Here is a 23467-nt window from a genome sequence, read left to right as displayed (position 1 = left end):
CAAGCGAGCGAGCGAGCACCCCGGGGCGTGGAGGACAGGCTGCAGGCAGGTGTGGGCGGTGGTGCCTGGCGGGCGGCGGGCATGATAGCCAGGCCTCCTGCTACCCCAGGCCTCAGCCAGGTGGACGGGCCTGATAGCCAGGGCCCTGGAGGCAGCACCTGGGCACCGTCCCCCCACGTGTCCGCCCACCGGGACGGCTGCGCGTGAGGACACGCGGACCCCAGAGCACTTTGCGGCCCTTTCCCTGCTCTTGTCACTGCAGCCCCTTCCGGTGAACGGGGCGGGAGTCCTTGCGGAGGGACAGGTGGAGGATGAGAGACGGGAGGATGTGCGCCACGTCCCACAGCCACTGAGCGGGGAGGGGCGACCCCGAGGTCTCTGCCCACCGGGCTGCAGTCACCGCTTCTCGGAGACGGCCCCCCCTCCCACCTCCGCCCACGGCTCAGGTGCGGGCCCTTCCCCGGGACAGCGCCGGCCCCCAGGTGGAGAAGGTTCCTTAAGGGCCTCCTTTCTCCCCTCCATCACAGCTGGGAACGCGGGCACACTGCGGGGCTTGGCCGGGACAGAGGCGAGCTCAGGCACACAGTAGGTGCTGGATAAATCTCTGGTAAGCGGCCCGGCCGGCGGGGCTCAGGGGGTGAGCGTCGACCTATGAACCAGGAGGTCAGGGCACAGGCCTGGGTTGCAGGCTCTGTCCCCAGTGGGGGGCGGGCAGGAGGCAGCTGATGGATGATTCTCTGTCACCATCGATGTTTCTCTCTCTCTCTCCCCCTTCCTCTCTGAAATTAGTAAAAATATTTTTTAAAAAAGAAAGTTGTACTTTCGACAGAGTTTCCCAGGCTGGGATGCTGTCCACGGCCCTGAAGGACCTGGGGCCGCTGTCCGCGGTCCCGACCACCTGACCGCTGTCCGCGGTCCTGACCACCTGGCCGCTGTCCGCGGTGCCGACCACCTGGCCGCTGTCCGCGGTCCTGACCACCTGGCCGCTGTCCGCGGTCCTGACCACCTGGCCGCTGTCCGCGGTGCCGACCACCTGGCCGCTGTCCGCGGTGCCGACCACCTGGCCGCTGTCCGCGGTGCCGACCACCTGGCCGCTGTCCGCGGTGCCGACCACCTGGCCGCTGTCCGCGGTCCCGACCACCTGGCCGCTGTCCGCGGTGCTGACCACCTGGCCGCTGTCCGCGGTCCAGTAAGCCAGATGGGGGTCTACCTCCAACATTTCGTCCCAACAGCCTCTCCTGGGTTGGATGCGTGTTCTGTTCCTCTGCCCTTTCAAGAATGGGGCCCCCCACCAGTCCCCCTCCCACAAGCACCTTGGGTCAACAGGTGGAGCACGTGAGCACCTATGTGGCCACCGTGGTCCATCCCTGTGTCCCTCCTGTCCTTGCCCCAGTGAGATGGTTCGCTCTCCACCAAGAGCACAGGCCTGGGAGGAGGGGTGGGGTGGGGAGCAAGCTGATGGACTCAACAGAGAACAAAACAAACACATCTCTGCTCTCACCTCCTCCTTCTCGCCGCCCTGCAGGTCTCTCCACTCCTCGATGGGCTGGCCGAGGTCCACCGTGTTCATGGGCACCTTCACCTCCCCGATGATGTCGTGCTTGGAGAAGCGGTCGAAGTCGTAGATGGCCATCACCAGGGTCTTGCCCCCCAGCTCCTGGTACGGCACCTGCAGGGCACAGGCGGGGTCAGAGCAGGTCGGGGCAGCTCACACACCTGCATGGGCTGCTGTGGGCCGGGCCCTGGGTCCAGTTCTCCCCGCTGCCAGCGGGACTCCCCGTGAGGCCGTGGAGACGGAGGGGAGACCCGGGCTCTGGGGGAACAGTTGGGATTGGGGGGGGCCCGATCCAGCCACCATCATTCCAGGCTGAGTTGGTTCCGTGAACTCAGCCATGGCACGGAGCCGGGAGCCGGGAGAGGTGAGCAGGAGGCAGGCGGGCCTGGGGTCCGCCCTCCTGCCCTCGTCACCTTGAAGGTGAAGGTCTCGTTGAAGGCGGGGTTCAGCGTCTTCCGGTGCACTTTGGTCTCGTATTTCTTCTTCTTGTCTGGGAGGAGGAAGACTTTGACATAAGGGTCTGAGGTGCCTCCCATGTCCAGGGCGGGCAGTTCTGCAGCCTGCAGCACGCCGACGGTCAGCTGTGGAGACAGGGGGCCGCAGGGTCTCAGGACCGCCCCTCACCCGCTCTGCCTGAGCAGCACCAGCCACCCTCCCAGAGGCCTGGGTTGGGGGGAAAGCTGGGGCAGGAGAAGGATCGTCCCCCTCCACCCCTAAGAACTCGGGACAACACAGGGGTCACCGGAGTTGAGAGGCCACCGACTGGCCCAAGGTGGGGTGGGTTAATGGAGGGAGTGGGGCCAGGGGTCCTTCCAGCCTGCCCCTGGCAGAGAGGGTGGTTTCTGTCCCCTGCCGCCCGCCTCCAGCCGCCCACCTGGTTGGCCTGGAAGTCGTAGTCCAGGGAGAACTGCAGCTTGCCCAGGTTCTCCGGCTCCTTCTCCTCCTCGCCCTCCCCCTCCCCCTCGGTGAGGCCGGTCTCTGCATCATCATCGTCCTGCGGGGGCTGCGGAGAGAGGGACAGAGCCATGAGAGGACAGAGCAGCCGGCCCAGCACAGGGGCCGCGGGAAGAGGGCCTCTGTGCAGACTCCAGCTCAGGGTCGGGGGAGGGACAGGGACGGGAACTGTGGGGGCGGGCAGTCCCCCCAGGGCCCCGCTCTGTGCCTCTCCCCTGCAGGACCCAGCATCTCCCTTGTCAGCCCTCCCCCGCCGCCCCCATACTTCCCCCAGCTCAGGCCCCACACACCCTGGGCAAGACTTACCGGGCAGGCGAGCAGCCCCGGCGAGCAGGAGCAGGGCGAGTTCACAGCGGTGGGGAGAGAAGGGAGAATGTGGTCAAGAGAAAAATTCTGGGGTCACAGCCACTGGGGGGGGCCTCCTGGATGAGGGACCTGTCTGGACTGTGCCCAGGGCATTCTTGGAGCCCCCATGCCCCCCACTGCAGGCCCCTTCCCCCCATATGCATGCACACATATACACACATGTGCACACAAACACACACAGAGGTATTTGCTTCCTCCACTGTCTACCCTCCCCTTGGGTTGACTCCTGAGCAGGAAACTGCTCCCGTCACCCCCAGGCGGGGGGGGGGGGGGGCGGCGCGGGGGAGCTCCCCGGGGCCTCTGCAAACTTCGAAGGGGAAGCCTGGGTGTGTGAGGACCTTCCAGCTAACCGGCCCCAAAGGACAGGGCAAATGATGACAGGACTGCACTTGGCCTTGTCCAGTCCCCCCTCCCCCCCCCCCTCGCTAGAAGCTGTGGGACCTCCGACAGGAGCCACAGTTCACTCCTGGGGTGGCCGCCCAGATGGGCGGGTCTCCCTCCAACATTTTGTCCCAACAGCCCCCCTCCCACGAGCACCTTGGGTCAACAGGTGAAGCCGCAGACGGAGCCAGTGGGGACCGTGCACAGTCTGGGGGGGACCCCGGTGGCTGCAGAGCCCAGTGGCCCTTGTTTGGCCTCCGAGGGGCAGGAGTGCCCTCCCGTGCCCTCCACCCCCCCCCCCCCCCCGTCCTACCTGCCCGCCCTTCATGTCCTTCATGCTCATGGCATTCTTGGCGCCCTTGCCCTTCTCCTTCTTGTTCTTCTTCTTCCGGCAGCAGCACTTCTTGCAGATGCAGAAGCAGCAGGTGAGGAGCAGGAGGCCGGCCACCACGGTGATGGCTATCAGTGCCCAGGGGGGCACTGCCCACGGGAGAGCCGGACGTCAGCAGGGCCCGGCCCTGGGTGGGGACCGTGGCCCCTGCCCAGCCCACACTGTCCAACCACACACTCGTGCGCGATCTTCAGGGAAGTTGCATGTGCTTCACCTGCCTTATCACGGGTACCTAGCCCATGGCCCCGTGGACACGCCTGCCAACGGGGAGATGCCTTCGAGCTGAACGTGCGGGAGGTGAACTGGGTTCTACGAGCGTTGACCAGTCTGACCCATGGAGAACTGGTCGGATTGCAGAGGGTGGGGTGGTCCTCGGACAAGGTGGGAAGATCCCACGGAGTGCCCAGGCTGGGTGCTGTCCACGGCCCTTAAGGACCTGGGGCCACTGTCCTTGCTCCTGACCCACCTGACCGCTGGCCGCGGTCCTGACCCACCTGGCCGCTGTCCGCGGTCCTGACACCCACCTGGCTGCTGTCCGCGGTCCTGACACCCACCTGGCCGCTGTCCGCGGTCCTGACCCACCTGACCGCTGTCCGCGGTCCTGACCCACCTGGCCGCTGTCCGCGGTCCTGACCACCATGTAAGCTGGTGAGGCTGAGTGTGGCCTCTGTGTCTCCCACACAGACTTAGCAGGAAGTCACAAGGCAGGGGCACCATAAGGTACTAAAATGTCCATCACTGTCCGGCCAGTGTGGCTCAGTGGTTGAGCATTGACCTATGAACCAGGAGGTCGCGGGTTCGATTCCCGTCAAGGGCACATGCCCAGGTTACAGGCTTGACCCCCTGTGTGGGGCGTGCAGGAGGCAACTGATCCATGATTCTCTCTCATCATGGATGTTTCTCTCTTTCTCTCCCTCTTGCTTCCTCTCTGAAATCCATTTTTTAAAATATTTTTTTTAATATTTTGTTTTCATCTTTTGACAGTTTTCTAAATTGTATAGGAACTTGTTTCCCTGGGAGGTTGGGCCCTATATACCCCCTGCTCCCTTCAGTAAGCCAGCTCACATTCCCCATTATCGACAGGGCGCCCCAATAATACAGCCTAAACCCGGTTCAGGAAAGAACCCAGCCAATCACGCCCCTGGGCACCCCCCCCCCCCACACACACACCCAGCCTCGGGGACACTCACGGGGGATCTTGTTCATCTCATTGAAGAATTTCTCCTTTATCTTGGCAAACATGTCTTCCTTGCTCCCCCCGGCACCCCCACTCTCGGTGGAGTTGCCCACGGGCCCGGCGGGCATGGTGGCTGTGGTGGTGGCTGGCGCCGCCTCGGGCTGCTGGTTCTTCTTGAAGATGTTCCACATGGTGGCCGCGGGGGTGGCTGTGGGTGAGAGGGGGGGGCAGGTGAGCAGCCAGGGCGCCCCCCCCCAGTCCTGTGGCCAAACACCAGGGCTGCGTCCCCTCGAGAGCTGCGTCCTCCCTGACCACTCAGAGCCTCACACCTGCTGTTCTCTGGACCTGAAACGCCCTTCCTGCAGACCCCACATGGCCCACTTCCGCTCCGCGAGGTCCCCTGGGACTGCCAGCCCCCCCTTCACTGCACTTGTCACCGACAGGCTGTGTTTTAGTTGTTGTCTGCCCTTCGCTGGGATTTAAGAACCATGACTGCAGATCTTTGACCGCACGTAGTTGGTGCTCAGGGACGTACGTGAGGAACAGGTAAGAGGTCTGGTCTGTGCGATGCCGTGCCCTCTGGCCTCCTAGCCCTTGCCCGGTCCTGAACGATGGTGGTATCAGCAACTTAGGTTTAAAAAAAAACACACAAATAAGTGTCAGCCCAGCCGGTTTGGCTCGGTGGATAGAGCGTCGGCCCGTGGACTAAAGGGTTCTAGGTTCAATTCCCGTTAAGGGCGTGTACCCTGGTTGGGGTACGTGTTGGAGGCAACCAATCAATGGGCCTTTGTCACATCCATGTTTCTCCCTTTGTGTCTCTCCCCTTCCTTCCACTCTCTGAGGCCGCACAGCCATGCGCTTTCCCCACAGCACAGCCGCCTCCACCCCAGGACGAGTCGCTACCCAGGGCGCAGGGTGCGGGCATCGGGGCAGGAACCCAGCAAGAAGGAACAGCGGAGTCCCCGGGGCTGGGTAGCTGCCCGGCCCCCCTCGCCGCTCAAGCTGCACTCCTGGGGAGGCAGCGGCTGGCAGAGCTGAGGATGATGAATGACCGGGGGCTTCAGGGGCCATGAGCCGAGTGAGCACCTCTGTCTGCTCAGAACTGCCCGAGCGGGAAAGCATGAGACAGGCCATTAGGCAGAGATGCCGCGGGTGCTGGGCCCGGGCGCGTGAAGGCACCTGCTCACTGGCCTGCAGGTCTGAAGAGGGTGGCAGGGCCGGGTGAGGCGGTAGGTGCATGCGGTCCTGGCACACATATCTCTGAGCGCTCGTGAGCGGCCACGGGAACCAGCCACGTGTGGCCTGGGGTGGGTAAGTGGGTGTGACCACCTCTCTGCCTCGGACCAACTACAGTGACCAACTACGCCTCCCCAGGGCCACGCCTCCCCAGGGCCATGCCTCCAGGGCCCTCCTAGCAACACGCAGGAACATCCCTTAACTCCAAACACTCAGAGCGCTCAGAGCCCGGCTGTAGTCCTGGGTGGAAACTAATGGAAACTCCACCAACCACACCTGGCAGGTGGGCTGCAAGGGAGTTAGACTAGAGGCGGGGATGTGACACCCACGCCCACACTCACCACCACCTGTCCCCCCCAAACCAACCGACCAGGACGTGAGGACCACGCTCCCGCGGACGGTCCCCCTCGAGCCTGGCCTCGGACGACGCGGATAACAAGGAGCTACTGGACACAACGTGTTTCATCTTCCCGACCTGCATTTGCAGACGCCACGCTAATGAGATGGAAGTAGGTTAGCCAGCAGATGCCTCTCGCAGGAGCGCACGGGCTAGCAAAGTTCAACCCTTAAGGATGAATTTATGCCGTTATTTTCCGGACCCATGGGTCCCGGGAGACAGGGCATAAAGTTTTCATGAATTCATTTCCGGGCACGTTTTGATAATGAATTGCCCGTGTTGGTGAGTAACCTGTGTGCATCTTCCCGGGCGGGACAAGGCAGCCGCTGCGACCACTGAGGGCTGGAAAGTCCTTTCTGAGTCTAACTTCAATCCCTCCTGCTGCGACAACTCATTTCCCTTCTCTGGCATCGAAGCTGCGCTCAGCAATCCCAGGCCCTTTGAGAGGAGGCCGGGCGGAGGCCTGAGGCTCAGAGCGGAAGGCCAGGTGCCGGCCTGTTTCCCCGGCCCAGACACCCTCTGAACCTAAGTGAGGGTTCGCCCTCCTGCTCTGCAAGCCTGCAACCCTCGGCCCCACACGCCTGCTCTGGGGGTTTCTCTCTGAACCCAGATGTTGGGAGCAGGTCTTTTTAAACCGCAAAGTCCTGGGTTGTGTGAGCTCGGGGAACCTGCAGAAAATGCAGAGCAAATGGAGAAACTGCGGCCCCAGAGGGACGCGGGTCCCGGCCCCTCACAGGAGTCGCCTGCTGAATGGGGCGCAGCTCTCCCGCCCTCGCGTCCTGCTCTCTGTAGCCCCAGTGAGCCCTCTTGTGCTGCTCATCCTTCGCCAGCTCTGTGGGTACGGGGTGAGGGGCAGGGGCACCCCAAGGCTACCCCGCAGGACCGCAGCTTGCACCCGAAGAGACCATGAGCCCGGCTGTACCGCGCGCTCTACTGGAGGGGAAGCTGCTGAGTCACGGTCCACCCAGCTGGCCAGGGAGCAGCCTGCTGGGGGTCCCCCACTGAGAGCTCAGGGCCCCCCTCCTGCCCCCATGCCTTCCCCCCAGACTCAGAACACTGGGCTTTCACCGGGTCCCCCTGCCCAGCAGCCTTTGGGGTCTCCCACTCCTGCAGGCAGGGTCTTTCGGGGACCAGTGCCAGGATGCTCGGGGAGCAGGCTGGGAAGGGTGGGGACCCCAAATGGGTGACTGAGTGGGGACCCATGAAAGCTTGGAGGTCAGCGGGCCCTGGGCTGCCTGCCATAGGTTATGGAAAGTGGGGGGGGGGTGCACCCTGGGACCTAGAGGTCTGCTCACCTGTCATGGGCCTGAGGGGGGGGGGGTGAGCTGTGAGTGTGAGGCAGGGGTGGGCTGTGGGGGCGTGGCCCTGGTCACGCACGAGGGGGGCTTGGGAAGGACTGGGGGGCAGGATGGGGCTTGGCAGGGACAAACCGATGGTCACTGCTCTGCCACCCGTGGACGCCTGGGGGAGGCCACCGAGGAGGACACAGCCTGTCCTTGCTCCTCCCAGACCAGGCCGCCCCTGGGGCAGACGCCACTCACTGGAGGAGATGCCCATTACTGCCCGCGCCTCTGACAGGCTGTGGTCTCCGGGAGGTAAGTGGGTCAGGCAAGTCCTGGGGGCACAATTACATTCCAGGAAGAAGCCAACTTCCTCCCCCGACCACCTGGGGGCAGGAACAGGAAACGGGCAGGGAGGGTGGGGGTGCGGGGGGGGGGGGGAGCTGTGTCCTCAAAATGCCACCAGGCGGGAGGAGATGGGGGGAAATTCCAAACTGGAAAATCCCCACGTGGAATTGTACTGGGGTCCCACCTGGGAGCAGGGGAAGGCAGCAGGTGAAGCCAGGGGGGCGGGCTGGTGCCTGACCTCTGGGGCAGCCCGGCTGAGTTTCAAGGTCCCTGTTCCAACCCCTGGAGTCTCTACAGCTGACACCTATCTCCAAGCCACCCCGTGCGCGCGCAGCCTCATCCGTCCAGGCCCCAGCAACCCCCCACCCGGGACGGTCAGTCCTCAAGCTGCCCCCCCACCCCCCACCCCGGTCCATGGGGAGCTCACAGTTTTCTCCGTATCATCCCTGCACTTGCAGGACCGGCTAGGAGGTGTTGACATGAAATACAAAATAGAGCCCAGCTGGTGTAGCTCAGTGGTTGAGTGTCGACCTATGAACCAGGAGGTCAGGGTTCGATTCCTGGTCAGGGCACACTGACCCGGGTTGTGGGGGCTCGAGCCCCAGTGTGGGGCGTACAAAGGCAGCCAATCAATGATTCTCTCTCCCTCATTAATGTTTCTCTCTCTCCTTCTCGCTTCCTCTCTTTGAAATCAATAAAAAAACATTAAAAAAAAAACAAAATAGAGACCAGACTTGAGAATTCCCTGAGCCTCTGAACCAACAGACAAAACCACGTGAGCCACAAAAGCAAAACTAACCCGTCTTCTTTCATGAACAAAAGCAACACTTGGGCTACTTCCTGACAATGAGGGGTCGCGGGAGCCCGCCGCCTGCGTGGAAATCGGAACCATTGCGGGGTCGGCGGCTTCACCTGGAAGGCAGGTGGCCGTGACGCGCCCGTCTGCGAGCCGTTCTACAGGCACGGGACACGCGGCTGCATCCCGCCGATGGATGTGTGGTCTTCGTTTTGCTGTTTCTGGATTTTTTCACGGGGGCGAGACGGAGGGGCGGGTTTCCCCGGGGCTGGGTCCAGGCGCTGTGGGCCTCGGGGAGCTGAGTCTGGACCCAGATGGGGAATAGCCCCACCCTGGCCTCCTGGCAGGAGGATGGGGGTGACCAATGGGACGGAGCCCAGCTTCGCCCTCTGAGGCTCATTAGAGAAAAAGGTGAATGTCGAAGGCATCACACGGCAGGGAGCTCATTAGGCCCATGGAGCTGGTGAGGGATGCAGGCATTGGTGGGGAGGGGGGCCGGGGCCCTAAATTCCGGCTCCCCCCTCCCCCCAGAGGCAGGAACAGCTGACCCTGGAGGCACTCGCTGGGTCCGCCTCCCGTGGAAGGAAGGAGGGATGCTTGGCCATCACCGCCCTCACCTGGGCGAGCAAGTGCCACACCTGTTCCATCAGGCACAAGACCGAGTGCCCACAGGCATTCCTGCCAGGCCACCAGGGAGGAGATGAGACAGGGCAGCCCGGCCAGAGGAGCCAGAGCCCACCTGCCCAGAGACCGTCCCATCGTGTCCCTGGGCCTGGCTGTCCTCAGCCCCTCGCCCACTTTTCTCATCAGACAGGAGTGCAGGCTTTGGGACGAGACAGCCTTTGCTCAAAACCTCCCCCTGCTACCGGCCAGATGTGTGACCTTGGGGAGGTTCCCGCCCCCCCCCCCCCGGCCTTGTTTCCAGGTCCACAACATAGAGGCTCTGCTGGTCCCCACCCCGCGGGGCCCACTGCACGGTCCTGCCCTCCGAGTGAGGAGAAGCTGTGGGCTTTGGGCCTCCCCCCCCCAGGCCTCCCCAAGCTCAGGACGCAGGGACCAGGGAGCAGGATACAGAGGAGAGAAAAGGAAAGAGAACGAAGCCAAGGCAGGAAGAAAATCACCCGCAGCTGGTCCTGACCTGCCAAGGACTTTTCCACATCTTCCCTGGGCTCCCCCCCCCCCTAATGAGGAAGCCGCTGCCGGGGCTCTGGCCGAGCCCTCCCTTGAGGCCCCAGAGGCCCCTCAGCCCCAGGCGGCTGCACAAAGACCCCACAGGCTGGGACCAGCAGCTCAGACAATGAGGGGGGTTTATGAGGAGCAGGGCTGGGGCGGGTGAGAGGCCACAGGCTGGACACAGAGGGTCACTGAATGCAGCCAATCCAAAGGCTCCTTTAAAAGTCGGGGGGTGCACTGGTCCTCGCGCTGCGGCCAGCCCTCAATTCCGACTACTTCCTGTCCTTCCCTCAGGGCAGATAACCGCCCACCTTATCCATAACCACAGGAAGGGGGTGCGGGGGAGACTGCAGCAAAGTGGAGCAGTTTCCTTTCCATGAAATTACTGTTCAGAATGAGGGAGACAGAGAGAGACAGACAGACAGACAGACAGAAAGAGACAAAGACAGAGAGAGACAGAGGGGGGAGGGAGACAGAGGGCTGTCCCTACTCTGCAGGGCAGCTTCCTAAACCCCACGACCACCCTGCCAGTCGGCAAACCTCCCCCTGCGCCCCGGCCATGTCCGCTGCCTGCAGAGAGGTGCCCACTGCCTGGTGCCAGCCCTTCCTGCCATTGTCACCGCGGCTGCCGCCCCGAGGATGCAGAGGGCTCGGCGGCCCACTGAGCATCGTCTACGGAAACCCTCACACCCCCTGCGGCGATCACTGCGCCCTGACAACTCCCTGAGGCTCCAAAAACTGCCGAGGCACTTGCTCAAGGTCACATGGTGAATCCCCGCAGAGGCAGGGTCTGAGGCTCACGCCAGGGTGGACAGGGCTGGGCACGGCCCATTCACACAGACACTGTGCCTCGCGCTGTCTGGCTCCCGGGACAGAAGTGGGGGTTTCCTGGAGACCCCCCACCCCAGCCCCGGCCCTGGCCCAGCTCCCTTCCTGCTGCTCCGACCCCAGCTCAGAACCTCAGCCACCGAGCAGCTGGCGGGAAGAACCCTGGAGGTTATGAGTTTGACCCTCGGTGTCCAGCGAGGAGAGGAAAACGGGGCTTGCCCAAGGGCACACAGATGGAAGGCAGAGCCTAGAATCCCACTCATAACTCCCACCTTAATCCAGGACTCTTCCCACAACACGCTGGGGCCCAGTGAGACGCAGCCTTCACCCCGGGAGGAGGGTCAGGCCTTCCTGGGGGAGGCTGGGAGGCCACCCAATGGCTGTTGTGGTGCAGGGCGTTCCAACAGTCCCTCCAGATCGCCCCTCTCTGAGGTGGGGAGCCAGGGGCCAGGCTCATGACCTTGGGAGGTCCTTGACAGCCCCCTTTAACCCAGGAAAGCTCTCCCTAGGGAGGGGTGCCCCTGGGGAGGAGGAAGGGGTGCCCCCTGCGGAGGATGGTGACTGAGGGGCTGAGGGGCTCACGCCCAGCCACCTTTAGGGGGGAGGGGAGCTACAGTGTCCCCAAGGCCGGGTCACGGAAGGATGCTGCGAGCGAGGCCGGCTGGCCTCCCATGGAGGGTGCAGGGAGTGGCTTCGGGACAGCAGGTGCGGGGCTGGGAGCGGTTGCAGGCACCCGACATCCCAAAAGCCCATCTTCCAGACCGAGATACTGAGGCCCAGGGGGTGAGTGTCTGTCCAAGGCCACAGGCCGGGTGGGAGTGGAAGCTCCCAGCTCCCCCTGGAGCGTGGGGTGCACAGCCCCTGGAGGCCCAGGGCTGGTTCCCCGCCACCCGGTCCCCATCAGCCCCACTCCGCCTCCCCAGGCGCCTCCACTACGCAGGTTCAGAGTGGTGCGGCGGCCAGCCCAAGGTCACACCGCACACCGAGTGGAGCATGCGCTCCGACTGCCCGTGGCCCCTGGCCCATCCCCCACCCCTGCCCCTCCCGGCTCCGAGGCCGGCGGGCACCTGGGGCTCCTGCTTCTTCCAATTCCTCAGCCCTGGCGCCGGCTGGAGGACAGAAAGTTTCAGGGAGAGGAAGGGGAGGAAGACGCCGCGCCCAGCCCAGCCCCGCGCCCAGCCCAGCCCGGACGGCTGCGGCGCCTACTGGCGCGGGGTACGCACAGAGGGGAAGGGGGCCCCCCCGTGCACCGCCAGCGTCCCCGGCGCGTCCCGCTCTGCGCAAGGGGGCTCGGAGCTCCGCGCGTGAGCCTCCAGCCCCTCCTCACTGCGGCGGGGGCGGGGGAGGTACCAGGCGCCCCGCACCCCCTTTCCCGCCTTCCCACGTTCTCAGTCAGGGCGCTGTAGCCTCCCGGGGGCCATGCGCGGCCACCCCGCCTGCTCCCCCACCCCCCTCGCCCGCCCTCCCGCGCGGAGAACCAGGTCGAGGGCCAGGGGTGCCCGGGACCCCTCGGGACGCTTCCTGCGGGACTAACCGGGCAAGCCCGACGCGCGTGGATTTCCGGAGCCCAGTTCCCACCGCCCGCTCCGTCCCGCAGTTAGTTTACGCGGCTGTGAGCGCCCAACCCACAAAGTGCGAACGTCCGGCCTGGAGACCATGCCTGGTCCCGGGCGCGCAGGCCCTCCGGGCGGCTGCGGCGGCGGCTGCGGCGCGGCTTCTCTCGGACCCAGGACCGCCCTCAGGGGGTCCCGCCGGCTCCGCTTACCCGGGGCGTCCGGCCGCACTGCGGGCCAAGCTGGCCGAGAGCGCGGAGGGTGGCGTGGCCGGGGTCCCCTCTACTCGCGCGGCCGGCCGCTGCGTTCCCCCGCCGGCTCCGCGCGCGCTCGCTCTGCGGTAGGAACAGCCCAGCCGCTCCCCCGCCGCCAATTGACATGCTCCTCACATCCGCTGCGCACGGTGCGGCCGCCCCGCCAGGGCGATCCCGGCCTCGCCCGCGGAGCCGCCCCCGCGCGCCCGAGCCCCTCTGCACCGGGGGTGGCGGTGGGCGGGCAGGGCGGGCAGGGGTGTGCAGAGCGGCGCGGGGAGGGCGCGCCCCTGGAGAAGTTTGGGGCGGCGGGCCGGCTTCGCGCCTCCGGAGCCCGCGGGACAATGCGGAGGGTCCCCGCCCGGTCCCTGCGCCCCTGAGCCGCCCCCGCCGCCCACCGGCTTGGGGAGCCTTTCGCGTGCGGGGCCGGGCGGGGGAGGGGCCGGCGGGGGCGGCGTGCGGGTGGGAGGGAGCCGACTCGCTTCAGGGGATACGCAGGAAGGTTTCCCGAGTCGGGAAAGACACGGAGAGGGAGGGCGACGTGGAGTGAGGCAGACAAAGGGCAGAATCCGGAGGGGCCGGCGAGGTGGGGTTCCATCCGCCCCGAGAGCCGGGACCGGGGCGCCCCAGCCTCAGTCTCAGGGGGCGTAGTCCAGCCCCGACTCCTGAGATCGAGGTGGCAGGTGGCGGGACGGGGGATGGAGGCGGAGGGCGGAGGCTGGGGAGCTGGGGGGGGGGGGGGCGAGCTTATCTGCAGCGCCGGGGCTGGGCCTAGCTCCCAGATAGGACCCTCCCACACGGCCCTGCGTAGGGACCCGGCCTCCCCAGCACAGGGGGGCAGGCATTCCCACTGGAGGCCAGAGGCAGGGGGCGGGGAGCCTGGGTGACCCCCCTCTGCCTCCACCTCTGCCCCCAGCACCCGCCCGCTGAGACCGCGGGACCCCAGCTCCGCGTGGCATTTCTGCGGGTGTCGGGCCCCCAGCCCTGGTCCCCTGGCCTCCCAGCCCCGCCCGCTCTGCACGCTCCCCTCCACCCCCCCGCCCAGCGGCACCCCTTCCTGCTCGTGCTCTGCGCACTCAGAACCATGGCTCAAGTTTGGGGTTCGACCCAGGAAGTGCCCCCCCACGTGGGAGGTCTCACTGAGGAGCCCGGGATTCCCACGAGCTCCACGCATCCCCCCATTCCTCTCTCCCCCTCCCCGCCCCGCCCCCGTGGGCTCTGCGGCGCTGCGGCACCGGCCACGGGGCTCCGCGCTGGGCTGAGCCTGTGTCTGGATCCGCGCAGCTCACTCGTCACGGGCGCTGGACGCAGAAACGCTGAGTCGGGAATTTCCAGGCCGCGCGCCGCCCACAGGCCGGCGGGGGCTGCGCGTCCGCGTGGGGGGCCGGGACTGACGCCTGAGTCCCGCCTCCGCCCCCCTCCTCCCACCCTCCCCCGCCCGCCGCCGCTCCTCGGACGGAAAACGGGACCGAGGGCCCAGGGCTCAAGGTCAGGGGCTCCCCACCCCTCCGCACCCCCGCTGCCACCTCTCTCTCCCCCAGCTCCCAGAGAAATGGTTCCCTGTGAAATCCCTCAAAGCTTCCTCTGCCGGGAGGAGGGAGGAAAGGGCGGGAAGTTCAGGGGATTCGGGTGAGACTTTGGGGCGTCCTGAGGCAGAGGGCCCCAGGACACTCCCTGGGCTGGGAGCGCCCCGTAATGACTGCAAGTTGGTGCTTGTGTGGGCGCGGGGGGCTGGAGGAAGGGACCCCCATTAACTCCTTCTCCTGAGAAGGGTGCAGACGCCTGAGCCTGCCACAAAGCTGCCTCCAGGAAAATGGGGTCCAGAGCCCCCCCCCCCCCCCCGCGAGAGGCGCGCTCACCACGGCCCCCCTGGCCAGTCCCAAAGGCAGTCGGGGGGGAGGCCCAGCACCGGAGGCCTCGTCCCCACCCAGGCCGGCCTGTGCCGGGCCCTGCGAGGCGGAGGTCAGGACCCTGGACAGAGGCAGCTTTGGTGCCCGCTGGGGGCTCCCTGGGGGCCCTGGGACAGCCCAGGAGGGAATGGGCAGCCAGCTCTGTCCAGCTGACCGCCTGTGAGCTGGACCGTGTGGGTGGTTCCCCGTGTTCTTCCCTCTGCCCCTCACCCAGGAGAGCCCTGAGCTGGCTTTGGGGTCCTGACCCCCTGTCTGGCTTCCCTGTCGCCCCAAAGGCCGCAGCACCTGGCCCAGAGCTGAGAGCAGCAGCTGAACGGAGGCCCCGGAGCCCCAGCACCCTGATAAGGTCCCCAGCCAGCATTGTGGGGGTCCTGGAGGGTGAGTGAGAGCGGGGTCTCCGGGGGGGGGGGTTCTGCAGGAAGCGCGGGGTGTGGGGACGTGGACCCCGCCTGTGGGTGCTCCTGGCCTCCGTGGGCGCCTTAAACAGCGAATCTACAGACTCACTGGTCCATCAGCAGGAAGTCGTAACCTCTGCCCAGGGCCTCACTCCCCACTGCCCATCACCTACCCGCACCCCCCCCCCACGACCTCGCGACCTCTGGGTCTCTGTTCTAAGACCAGCCCTGCCCCGCCCCCTCTTCTCTCTGGGCCTCAGGCTCCTCGTTAATAAAATCAAGGGATTGGACCGGACAGTTTCGGCTCTGAGTCTGTGAGCCGCAGAACGGAGGTGGGTGGGGGCAGAGGCTGTGTGGCCCCTTTGTGGGGAGAACGAGGACATGATGAGATGATGGGGGGGGGGTGGTCAGCGCTGGGGCCTGCAGGTTCCAGCGAAAGGAGCCCCGGATGACAGATAACCAGGGTGTGTGACAAAGGCCGCAGACACAGCCGGGGTCGGGCCACTGCACCCCTGCCGTCGCCCCCACCAGCTGTCACCCCTGCCGATGCCCAGAGCGCAGAGGGGTGCCAGGGGGCTGGTGACCCACTTCCCCCGCCTTCGGCCCTGGGCGCAGGCCGGGCAGGGACGCGTGGAGCCCACACAGCAGCCAGCAGCTGCTCCGATCCCACAGGCACTGCAATGCGGTGCTCAGCGGAGTCTGTTGCTGTGAGTTTTTTTTCCTAAAAGTCCTCATTTCCCAGGGAACTGTGCAGCCCATCGCCTCCGGAGGAGGTGGCCTGGAGCTGGGGCGTCGCCCTCCTGCTCAGGGGCTGGGCCACCTCTCACCCCCCGTCATGTGCAGCCCCCCACCCTCTGATCCTGGTGGGACCGGGAGGCCGAGGGGCTGGGCTGCTTCCCAAGGCCGGGACGCAGGCTGGCGGGAGATGATGTCTGTCAAACTGGAGCACTTCTCAGCTCCATGGTCCCCGGAGGCTCTGGCTCCATCTCAGAGGCAGGGACACCTTGAGATTCGAGAACCTCTCTCTCTCTCTCTCTCTCTCTCTCTCTCTCTCTCTCTCTCTCTCCCCGAGATTTTTTTGGAGGGTGGGGCGGACAGCAATGCCCCCTCTGGAGTCTCAAGCGCTGGGTCTGCTGAGGGTCTCAGGGTGTCTTTCTCTCCCATGTGCCCCCTGCCAATGCCCAAACCCGGGCCTGTGCCCTGACCGTGAATCGAACCGTGACCTCCTGGTTCACAGGTCAACCCTCAACCACTGAGCCACGCCGGCTGGGCTTGCGTTTCATTTTAAGGGAATTTTCAGGGCAGCTCTGCTTCCCAGTGAACAAGGTGACATGTTCCCTCCATCAGCCATGAGAGTGACCATGAGAATGAACCCCAAGGAGGAGCGCAGGGGCAGGGGCAGACCCATCCCTGCCAGTGCCCCCCTCCCCCTCTCGGTTCCCCAGGACCAGGAGACGGAGGGAGGGGCTCCCTGAGGACAGGGAGCAGAGGGGATGGCCCAGAGGAGAGCATGTGGCCGGGATAGAGGCGCGTTCCGGCCTCTGAGAGCCGCTCTGCAGGGCCAGGGGAAGCTGCGTCTGGCCTGCCCGGAGCTCTCTCTGCACCACTTTCAGAGTGTTGGGTCTCTCTCGGGCACAGATGGCCTGGCTCAGGGCAACCAGGACACGGCTGAGCCCATCTGGGCACAGCTCAGGGCGAGGAGCCACCAGTCTGCCATCTGCTGAGCAGGTGACAGCCGCCGGCAGGTACGTCGCGGCAGGAGCAGAGCTCAGGGCCCAGAGAGCAGCTGCAGGCAGGACCTGGCCCCGCGGCCACTGGACTCCCTGGGCCCCGAACAGGAGGTGCCTGCAGGGCCCGCTGTGTGGCTGGTGGGTCTTTAAATGAAAACAAATGGACCCCCCCCCTTGCCTGTGTGTTTCCATCAAGGCTCAGGCTGGCTTGCCCTGGCCGGTTTGGCTCAGTGGATAGAGCTTTGACCTGCGGACTGAGGGGTCCCAGGCTCGATTCCAGTCAAGGGCACATTGCTTGGTTGCAGGCTCGATCCCCAGTGGGGGCCGTGCAGGAGGCAGCTGATCGATGACGTTCCTCACGTGTCGATGTTGCTCTCTCTCCCTCTCCCTTCCTCTCTCTCTGAAAATCAATAATAATTAAAAAACATATTAAAAAGAAAAAGCTCAATTCGCTCCAGAGACAGAGAGGGGGGTGGGGTGAGCCTGGGGGGGGGGCACCCACCGGAAACAGAGGGGACCCTGAGAGGCAGCATCGTGTTCACCAGCCCAGATTCTGGCCCCAACTCCCTCTAAGTGCTGTGTGTCTCAGGGCAGCTTCATCGACTTCTCTGAGCCTGTTTCCTGTCTGTGTTGGGTGGTACCAGGCTCGCTGCACAGGCTGTAGGGAGGCTTACGGACAGTGCCCACAGGCCCTCCTGGGTGCAGGCTGCTCCCGGGCTCCCTGCCACCGCCCGGGAGAGTGGGTGAAGCAGGACACCCACACAGCAGCCCGCCCAGCGCCTCCCAGTCCCTGTGCATCACCCGTCTCCCGGGAACTCCCAGAAGTGCCGGTGCCCAGGCCGCACCCAGAGACTCTGACTCCATAGGGTCAGCTCAGGCGCCCTGGTATGTGACATGGGTTCCCCAGACCACACTGCACACAGGGCAGCGGGGAGGGGCCGAGCCCAGGGCGAGGACTGTGTGGGTGCAGCCCTCGGCCCTGCCCTTCGCCCCGCCCAGCCTCTTCCCCCGCATGCAGGGCTGTGCTCCCTGTTCTCCTGCCTCAACCCGTCCATGTGCAACCAGTTCCCCAGGTCAGCTCACCACCCGGCAAACGCTAACGAGCAGCTACCGGATGCGGATCAGGTGCCGGAGCCCTTGCCCTCTCGGGCCACAGACACGTGTAACAATGACTCACTCGCTCACTCACTCACTCATTTTTAAAATGTATTTTTTTACTGATTTCAGAGAGCAAGGGAGAGAGAAAGAGAAACATCAACGATGAGAGAGAATCAGGGATCGGCTGCCTCCTGCACGCCCCACACTGGGGATTCAGCCCGAAACCCAGGCCTGTGCCCCGACCGGGAATCGAACCCTGACCTCCTGGTTCCTAGGTCGACGCTCACCACTGAGCAACACCGGCCGGGCCACTCACTCACTCGTTCGTTCTTTGTTCGTTCAGTGCTACCACCTGCCTACTCGCTGCCAGGCCGTGTGCTCAGTGCCAAGGTTGACACCTGTGAAGCCTCCTTGTCAGAAAAAGGACGAGGAAGAGATGGCCCTTCGGGGACACCCGCCCTGGGGGCCCCCAGCTCCAAACCCCAAGACAGAGGCCAGTGTCAGGAGGCTGCTGCCCCCACACGCAGGGCAGCCCACGGGGACCACCCAGTGGGGCATCGGGATGGGTGGCGTGGCCGCTCCCCAGCTCTTGCCTCCTCACCGCGGGCATCAGCATTGCTTTCTCCTCCGGTCCCGCCCTGGCCCCGACATAACCCCAGGCTTCATAATCACGTGAGGACGGGCTAACCCCGAACATCGTGCGCGCGGGGCCCTCAAGCCGCCTGGTGGAGCTGGCTCAGCCTGTGGCCTCCATTTTTCAAGCCAACCCGGCATCCATCACGGCTGCCAGCGCCAGTCTCGGCTCCGAGGGGGCAGGTGTTCAGGGAGGATGCTCCACAGGCTGGCCCCTTCCCACCGCCAGCCCGGGGTTTCACACACACTCGGCCTCTGGGGCTCACCCCCCACCCCCACCCCCGCCTGATTTTGCAGAGGGGCTGACAGGCTCCCAGCGGTCCCTCACTTCCTCAGGGGTCAAGCTGGTGCCTTTACTTCATTCATTCATTCATTCACGTGTCCAACCCCTCGAGTACCCGTTGGGCACCGAGGCTGCGCCAGTGTCTGGGCATCAAGGGCGGCCAGACGGGGCCCTGATCTCGGGGCCTCACACAATGGAGGCGGCCGTCGCACAGCACAGCACGGGGCACGCACGGGTCTGCGTGGGGAATGAGACCAGCAGGGCTCTGTCTCAGCGGAGGCACGAGGGGCTCTCCCTGCGGCTCGGGCTGGTCAAGGCTCCGTTCATAAACGCACACGCGTCAATTCCACACGCAGATCAGCTACTGCGAGTCACCTGACCGGCCCACATCGTGACGTCTCCAAGTTTCGCATCAAACCGTGCATTCCAACACCGTTTAGAAGTACCGGTTAACGTTCACTTCTATCTTTAACAGGTTTTAAGACCGTGGTTAAGGAGAAAGACAGCAGCTCGCCCCTCTCGCTTGGCCGCTGTCCGCGAGCCCGGCCGTCCGGGTCAGGGCGTCCCCGTGCCCCTGCCACCCGCCCGGCGAGGACTTTCCCGGGTTTGTGTGGAAAGAGAAGATCTGACGATTCAGAGCTTGCGGGTCCAGGCAGGCCCAGCGGACCTTCACGATGGCGCCACCCTCCGCCCCAGACCTTGGCCGGCCCGCGTTTACTCACAGACACAGGGCGGCGCTCATGAGTCAGAGGGCCCCCGGCAACCCGGAGGGCACCCCCAGGCCATGAGCGGGCCTCAGAGTGAGGGGTCAGTGCTTGGGGAGGCTGGACTGTAAGAGTTTAACCTGCAGCCTGGTGGTTGACTGTTGACCTATGAACCAGGAGGTCACAGTTCAATTCTGGGTCAGGGCACAGGCCCGGGTTGTGGGCTCGATCCCCAGTAGAGGGTGTGCAGGAGGCAGCCAATCGATGATTCTTATTGATGTTTCTATCTCTCTCCCTCTCTCTTCTTCTCTGAAATAAAAATATTAAAAAAAAAAGAAAAAAAGAATTTAACCTGCAGCTCAGGGAACCGCTGGGAGCAGGTGGAGGGACTCAGCAGACCCAGGAGCCCAGACAGAGAAGAGCTGCAGGAAACAGGAAAGTGGGAGAACCGGGCACTGAACTCCACCCCCCACCCCCACCCCCCACCCCCCACCCCCGTGTCGCCATATTCCCTTCGGCACCCAGAGAGCTGCGGCTGAACATTGGGGGACTTGCCTGGGGCTCCCAGTAACGGGCGAGCCGCAGGTCCCCTCCACCCCACCCAGGTGCCGTCACCAGGAATTCACATGCTTTCTGGAGTCATTACTGTGCAGACAGATGACGGACGGAGGACGGGGTGCAAGGACACTGGGCACGAAATCAAGATGGATGGAGTTCCCGCCAGGATTAATTACTGCCCTGCCCGGAAGCGGAGCGCCCGAGGAGGACGCCATTCGTAACGGCCACATCGGCTTCTGAGCAGCAGGCGAGGGACCTGGCGGTGACGGGACCTCTCACCCCTCGTGCCTGACGGCAGCTGTAGGGGACGCCGCGTGACAGGGAGGGACCGACGGCCCGACCGCTGCTCTGCACACAGAGTTCCTCCTTTGTTCCCATTCTCTGCCTGTGTTTTTGTTTGATTGATTGTTTTTTATTATTGATTTCAAAGAGGAAAGGAAAGGGAGAGAGAGAGAGAGAGAGAGAGAGAGAGAGAGAGAGAGAGAGAGACATCCATGATGAGAGAGAATCACTGATCGGCTGCCTCCTGCACGCCCCACACTGGGGATGGAGCCCACAACCCGGCATGTGCCCTGACTGGGAATTGAACTGTGACCTCCTGGTTCATTGGTCGATGCCCAGCCACTGAGCCACCCCGGCCGGGGCTGCGTGTCATGTTTGGACTGAGCTTCGACCCCACTGGGTGTTTTTTCCTCCCAGAACAAGCGCAGGATGGGGCTGCTTCTGTGTCTGAACCCCACTCGCCCACGTCCTGGGAGGGGGTCCGACAGCCTCCACCGACAGGACGCATCCCCCAAGCAGGGAGGCTGCAGCCCGGTCACTGTCATCGCGGGGTGACGCCCACCCTGCCCCTCGCACATCTCCTCCCGTCCCCCCACCGCCTGCGGCGCCTGTAATGCACCTCCCGCTTCTGTAGATTCACCCGAGGCGGGAGATTTATGTGGCACGTTCACGCTCAGCGGAGAGGACAATTCCTTGCAGAGTTCTGATCGCATTTGCCGTCAGAAGCCGGGCTGAGAAGCGGGTGATGGGCAGCTCTAGGGCAGTGACCGCGGGGCCCGCGTGAGCCGGGTGAGAGCGCACGCCCGGGGCTGGGCACACACGACACGCAGGGCGTGGGCTTTGGAAGCGATGCGTGGACACGCCAGGCTGCATACGTTCACGTCTGTGTCACTGACGGGGGCACGTCCGTGCTGGGCCCCAGGAGTCCTCTCAGCAGGAAACCCGTTACCGCTCCGTGGCCAAACTCTCCAGAGCTGCCAGTGCCCTTCCCGTGACCTCGTGGCCGCTGGCCTGGCCCTGCCACGCTGACCACAGCTTCCGCTCGCTCCATCACACCCAGCCCCGCCCCCGGGCACTCGCTGCCCCTTCCCCACCCGGACGTTGGTCCGTCCGGCGGCTTCACAAATGCCAGAGACGGACAGGCAGCCGATTGTCAGCAGGCATTTCTCGCAGCTCTGGAGGCTGGACGTCCGACACCCACGCGCCCGCAGGCTTGGCACCTGCAGAGGCCTCCCAGGCAGGAGTGGCCGGGAGCTCCCTGGCGTCCCCACCCCGTGGGCATGTGTGCGTCTCCCCAATGGGTTACTGGCTTCTCACAGGCGAGAACCCTGCCCCAGACCCCCTTCCCTCCCACCCAGCTCCTGGCTCACCCACCCCTCTATTCCCACCGACACCTGACCTGTCTGCCTGCTGAAGACGCAGGCCCACAGAGGCCCTGAGCCCTGCGTCTCACGCCCGGTGGCCAGGCTCCGCTCTCTGGATCTGACAGTTCGACAGCTCTCCCCACAGCAGCTCGCACCGGCCAGTGTTTGGCCTCAGGGAGGGGAGGTCAAGCTGAAGCCGCACCCAGGATGCGCTAGCAGCGCTCCCCGGACCGGAGCCGAGACACCAGCCACGGTGCGTACCAAAGGGGCAGCTCCGTCCCACAGTTCACACGTGACGCCGAGAGAGGCCGGTGGACGAAGAATAGGTCTCACCTTCTGTGAGGTCACCGTGCCCCACACACCTGTGGGGGGGTCTCTCCCGCCCCACGTGCTCTCCGGACGCTGTGACTGACGGCGACACTGAGACGGTCGGTGTCCCCTCCCCCGCAGCCGAGGGGGTTTCATGAGGCTCTGATCACTGAGCGATGCTGACAGTGACGCTTGGGACAGCAGCCCAGCCCACAACCTCGGCTGCACCCCCACTTCCCACCCCACGGCCTCGGCTGCACCCCACTTCCCACCCACGGCCTCGGCTGCACCCCACTTCCCACCCCACGGCCTCGGCTGCACCCCACTTCCCACCCACGGCCTCAGTTGCACCCCCACTTCCCACCCACGGCCTCAGCTGCACCCCCACTTCCCACCCATGGCCTCGGCTGCACCCCCACTTCCCACCCATGGCCTCGGCTGCACCCCCACTTCCCACCCACGGCCTCGGCTGCACCCACTGCCTTGTGGCCACGGAACGAGCCATTCTGGGCTCGCATGCCCCAGGCAGGCTGGCAGCGTGCGGGACAGAGACGACCCACTGCGGTGGGCCCTGCTCCAACCAGACGTCAGAGCAAAGACGGGGTTGTTTTAAGCCACTAATTGGAGGTGCTCTGTTACCAGTGTCTCGTCAAGTGTCACGGGGAGTCTGCTGTGCCAGGTAACCGCTGCAGCACACGGCGCTGGCTCACCCACCCGCTCCTCGGGCACCCGCTTCCCTAGGCCTCCTCCTGGCCCAGCCTCGCTCCCAGGGACCCTGTCCTTACTCTGTGTGAGGCCAGTGGCCCCCCCCCCCGCCGGGATCCTGCTCGAAACCCTCCCCAATCTCCCACCCACAGATAAACTCACGTTTAACCCATTCACACACGCACACACATATACATGCATGCACACACACAGGAACACACGTGTGCGCACATGGCCGCATGCATGTGCACACACATTGGCACATACAGATGTGAGTACATGCACACCGATGAGCACATGCATACTCGCACATACACACATGGGCATATGCACACACGTGAGTACATGCACACATGCGTGCCCGCACACACACCACACTCATCACCTGGCTGCGGGGCTCAGGGATCCCCCGCGCCGCCTCCACCTCTCACCTATAATTGGTTATCAGGTTTGGCGCATTCTTCTTCCTAATTAGCTCTCGAATGCAGACTCCGTCTCCCAGAGGCCCAGCCCCTCATCCTCCCTCACCTAGATTCATTCCACAATTATCTCCCCACTGCTCCCCTGCTCCTGCACCCCCTGCACACCAGAACTTCCTAACACGCACACCTGGTCACATCACACCCCGCTCCACACCCTCACAGGCCCCTTCTCCATGGGGCTCAACGCCCACCTGCCCCCCCCCCGCGCGCCCCCCCCCGCCCGCAGCCCAGCCTGGGCCTCGGCGCCTGCCAGCCCGCACCCCTGCTTCAGCCACTGCTCCCTCTGCCAGGACGCCCTTGTGCCCGTCCCTTCGAAACGTTTATTAAA

General features: G+C 64.8%; 1 protein-coding gene across 1 annotated transcript in view; it reads right to left on the bottom strand.

Annotated features, from left to right (window-relative positions):
* Nucleotides 1-23467, bottom strand: part of SYT2 (synaptotagmin 2) — a 37298-nt gene that overhangs the window by 2662 nt on the left and 11169 nt on the right. The window contains exons 2-7 of the mRNA XM_081114416.1: nt 5360-5451; nt 4838-5032; nt 3570-3736; nt 2430-2549; nt 1969-2136; nt 1502-1669 (exon numbers count right to left, since the gene is read on the bottom strand). Of these exons, the coding sequence (XP_080970542.1) occupies nt 1502-1669; nt 1969-2136; nt 2430-2549; nt 3570-3736; nt 4838-5015 (801 nt within the window). The 5' untranslated portion in view covers nt 5016-5032; nt 5360-5451. The remainder of the gene's footprint in view (nt 1-1501; nt 1670-1968; nt 2137-2429; nt 2550-3569; nt 3737-4837; nt 5033-5359; nt 5452-23467) is intronic.

The sequence above is a fragment of the Myotis nattereri genome (assembly GCF_964212035.1).
Source record: "Myotis nattereri genome assembly, chromosome: 20".
In the NCBI taxonomy this organism is placed as follows: Eukaryota; Metazoa; Chordata; class Mammalia; order Chiroptera; family Vespertilionidae; genus Myotis; species Myotis nattereri.
This window is presented reverse-complemented; position numbering and strand designations above follow the sequence as displayed.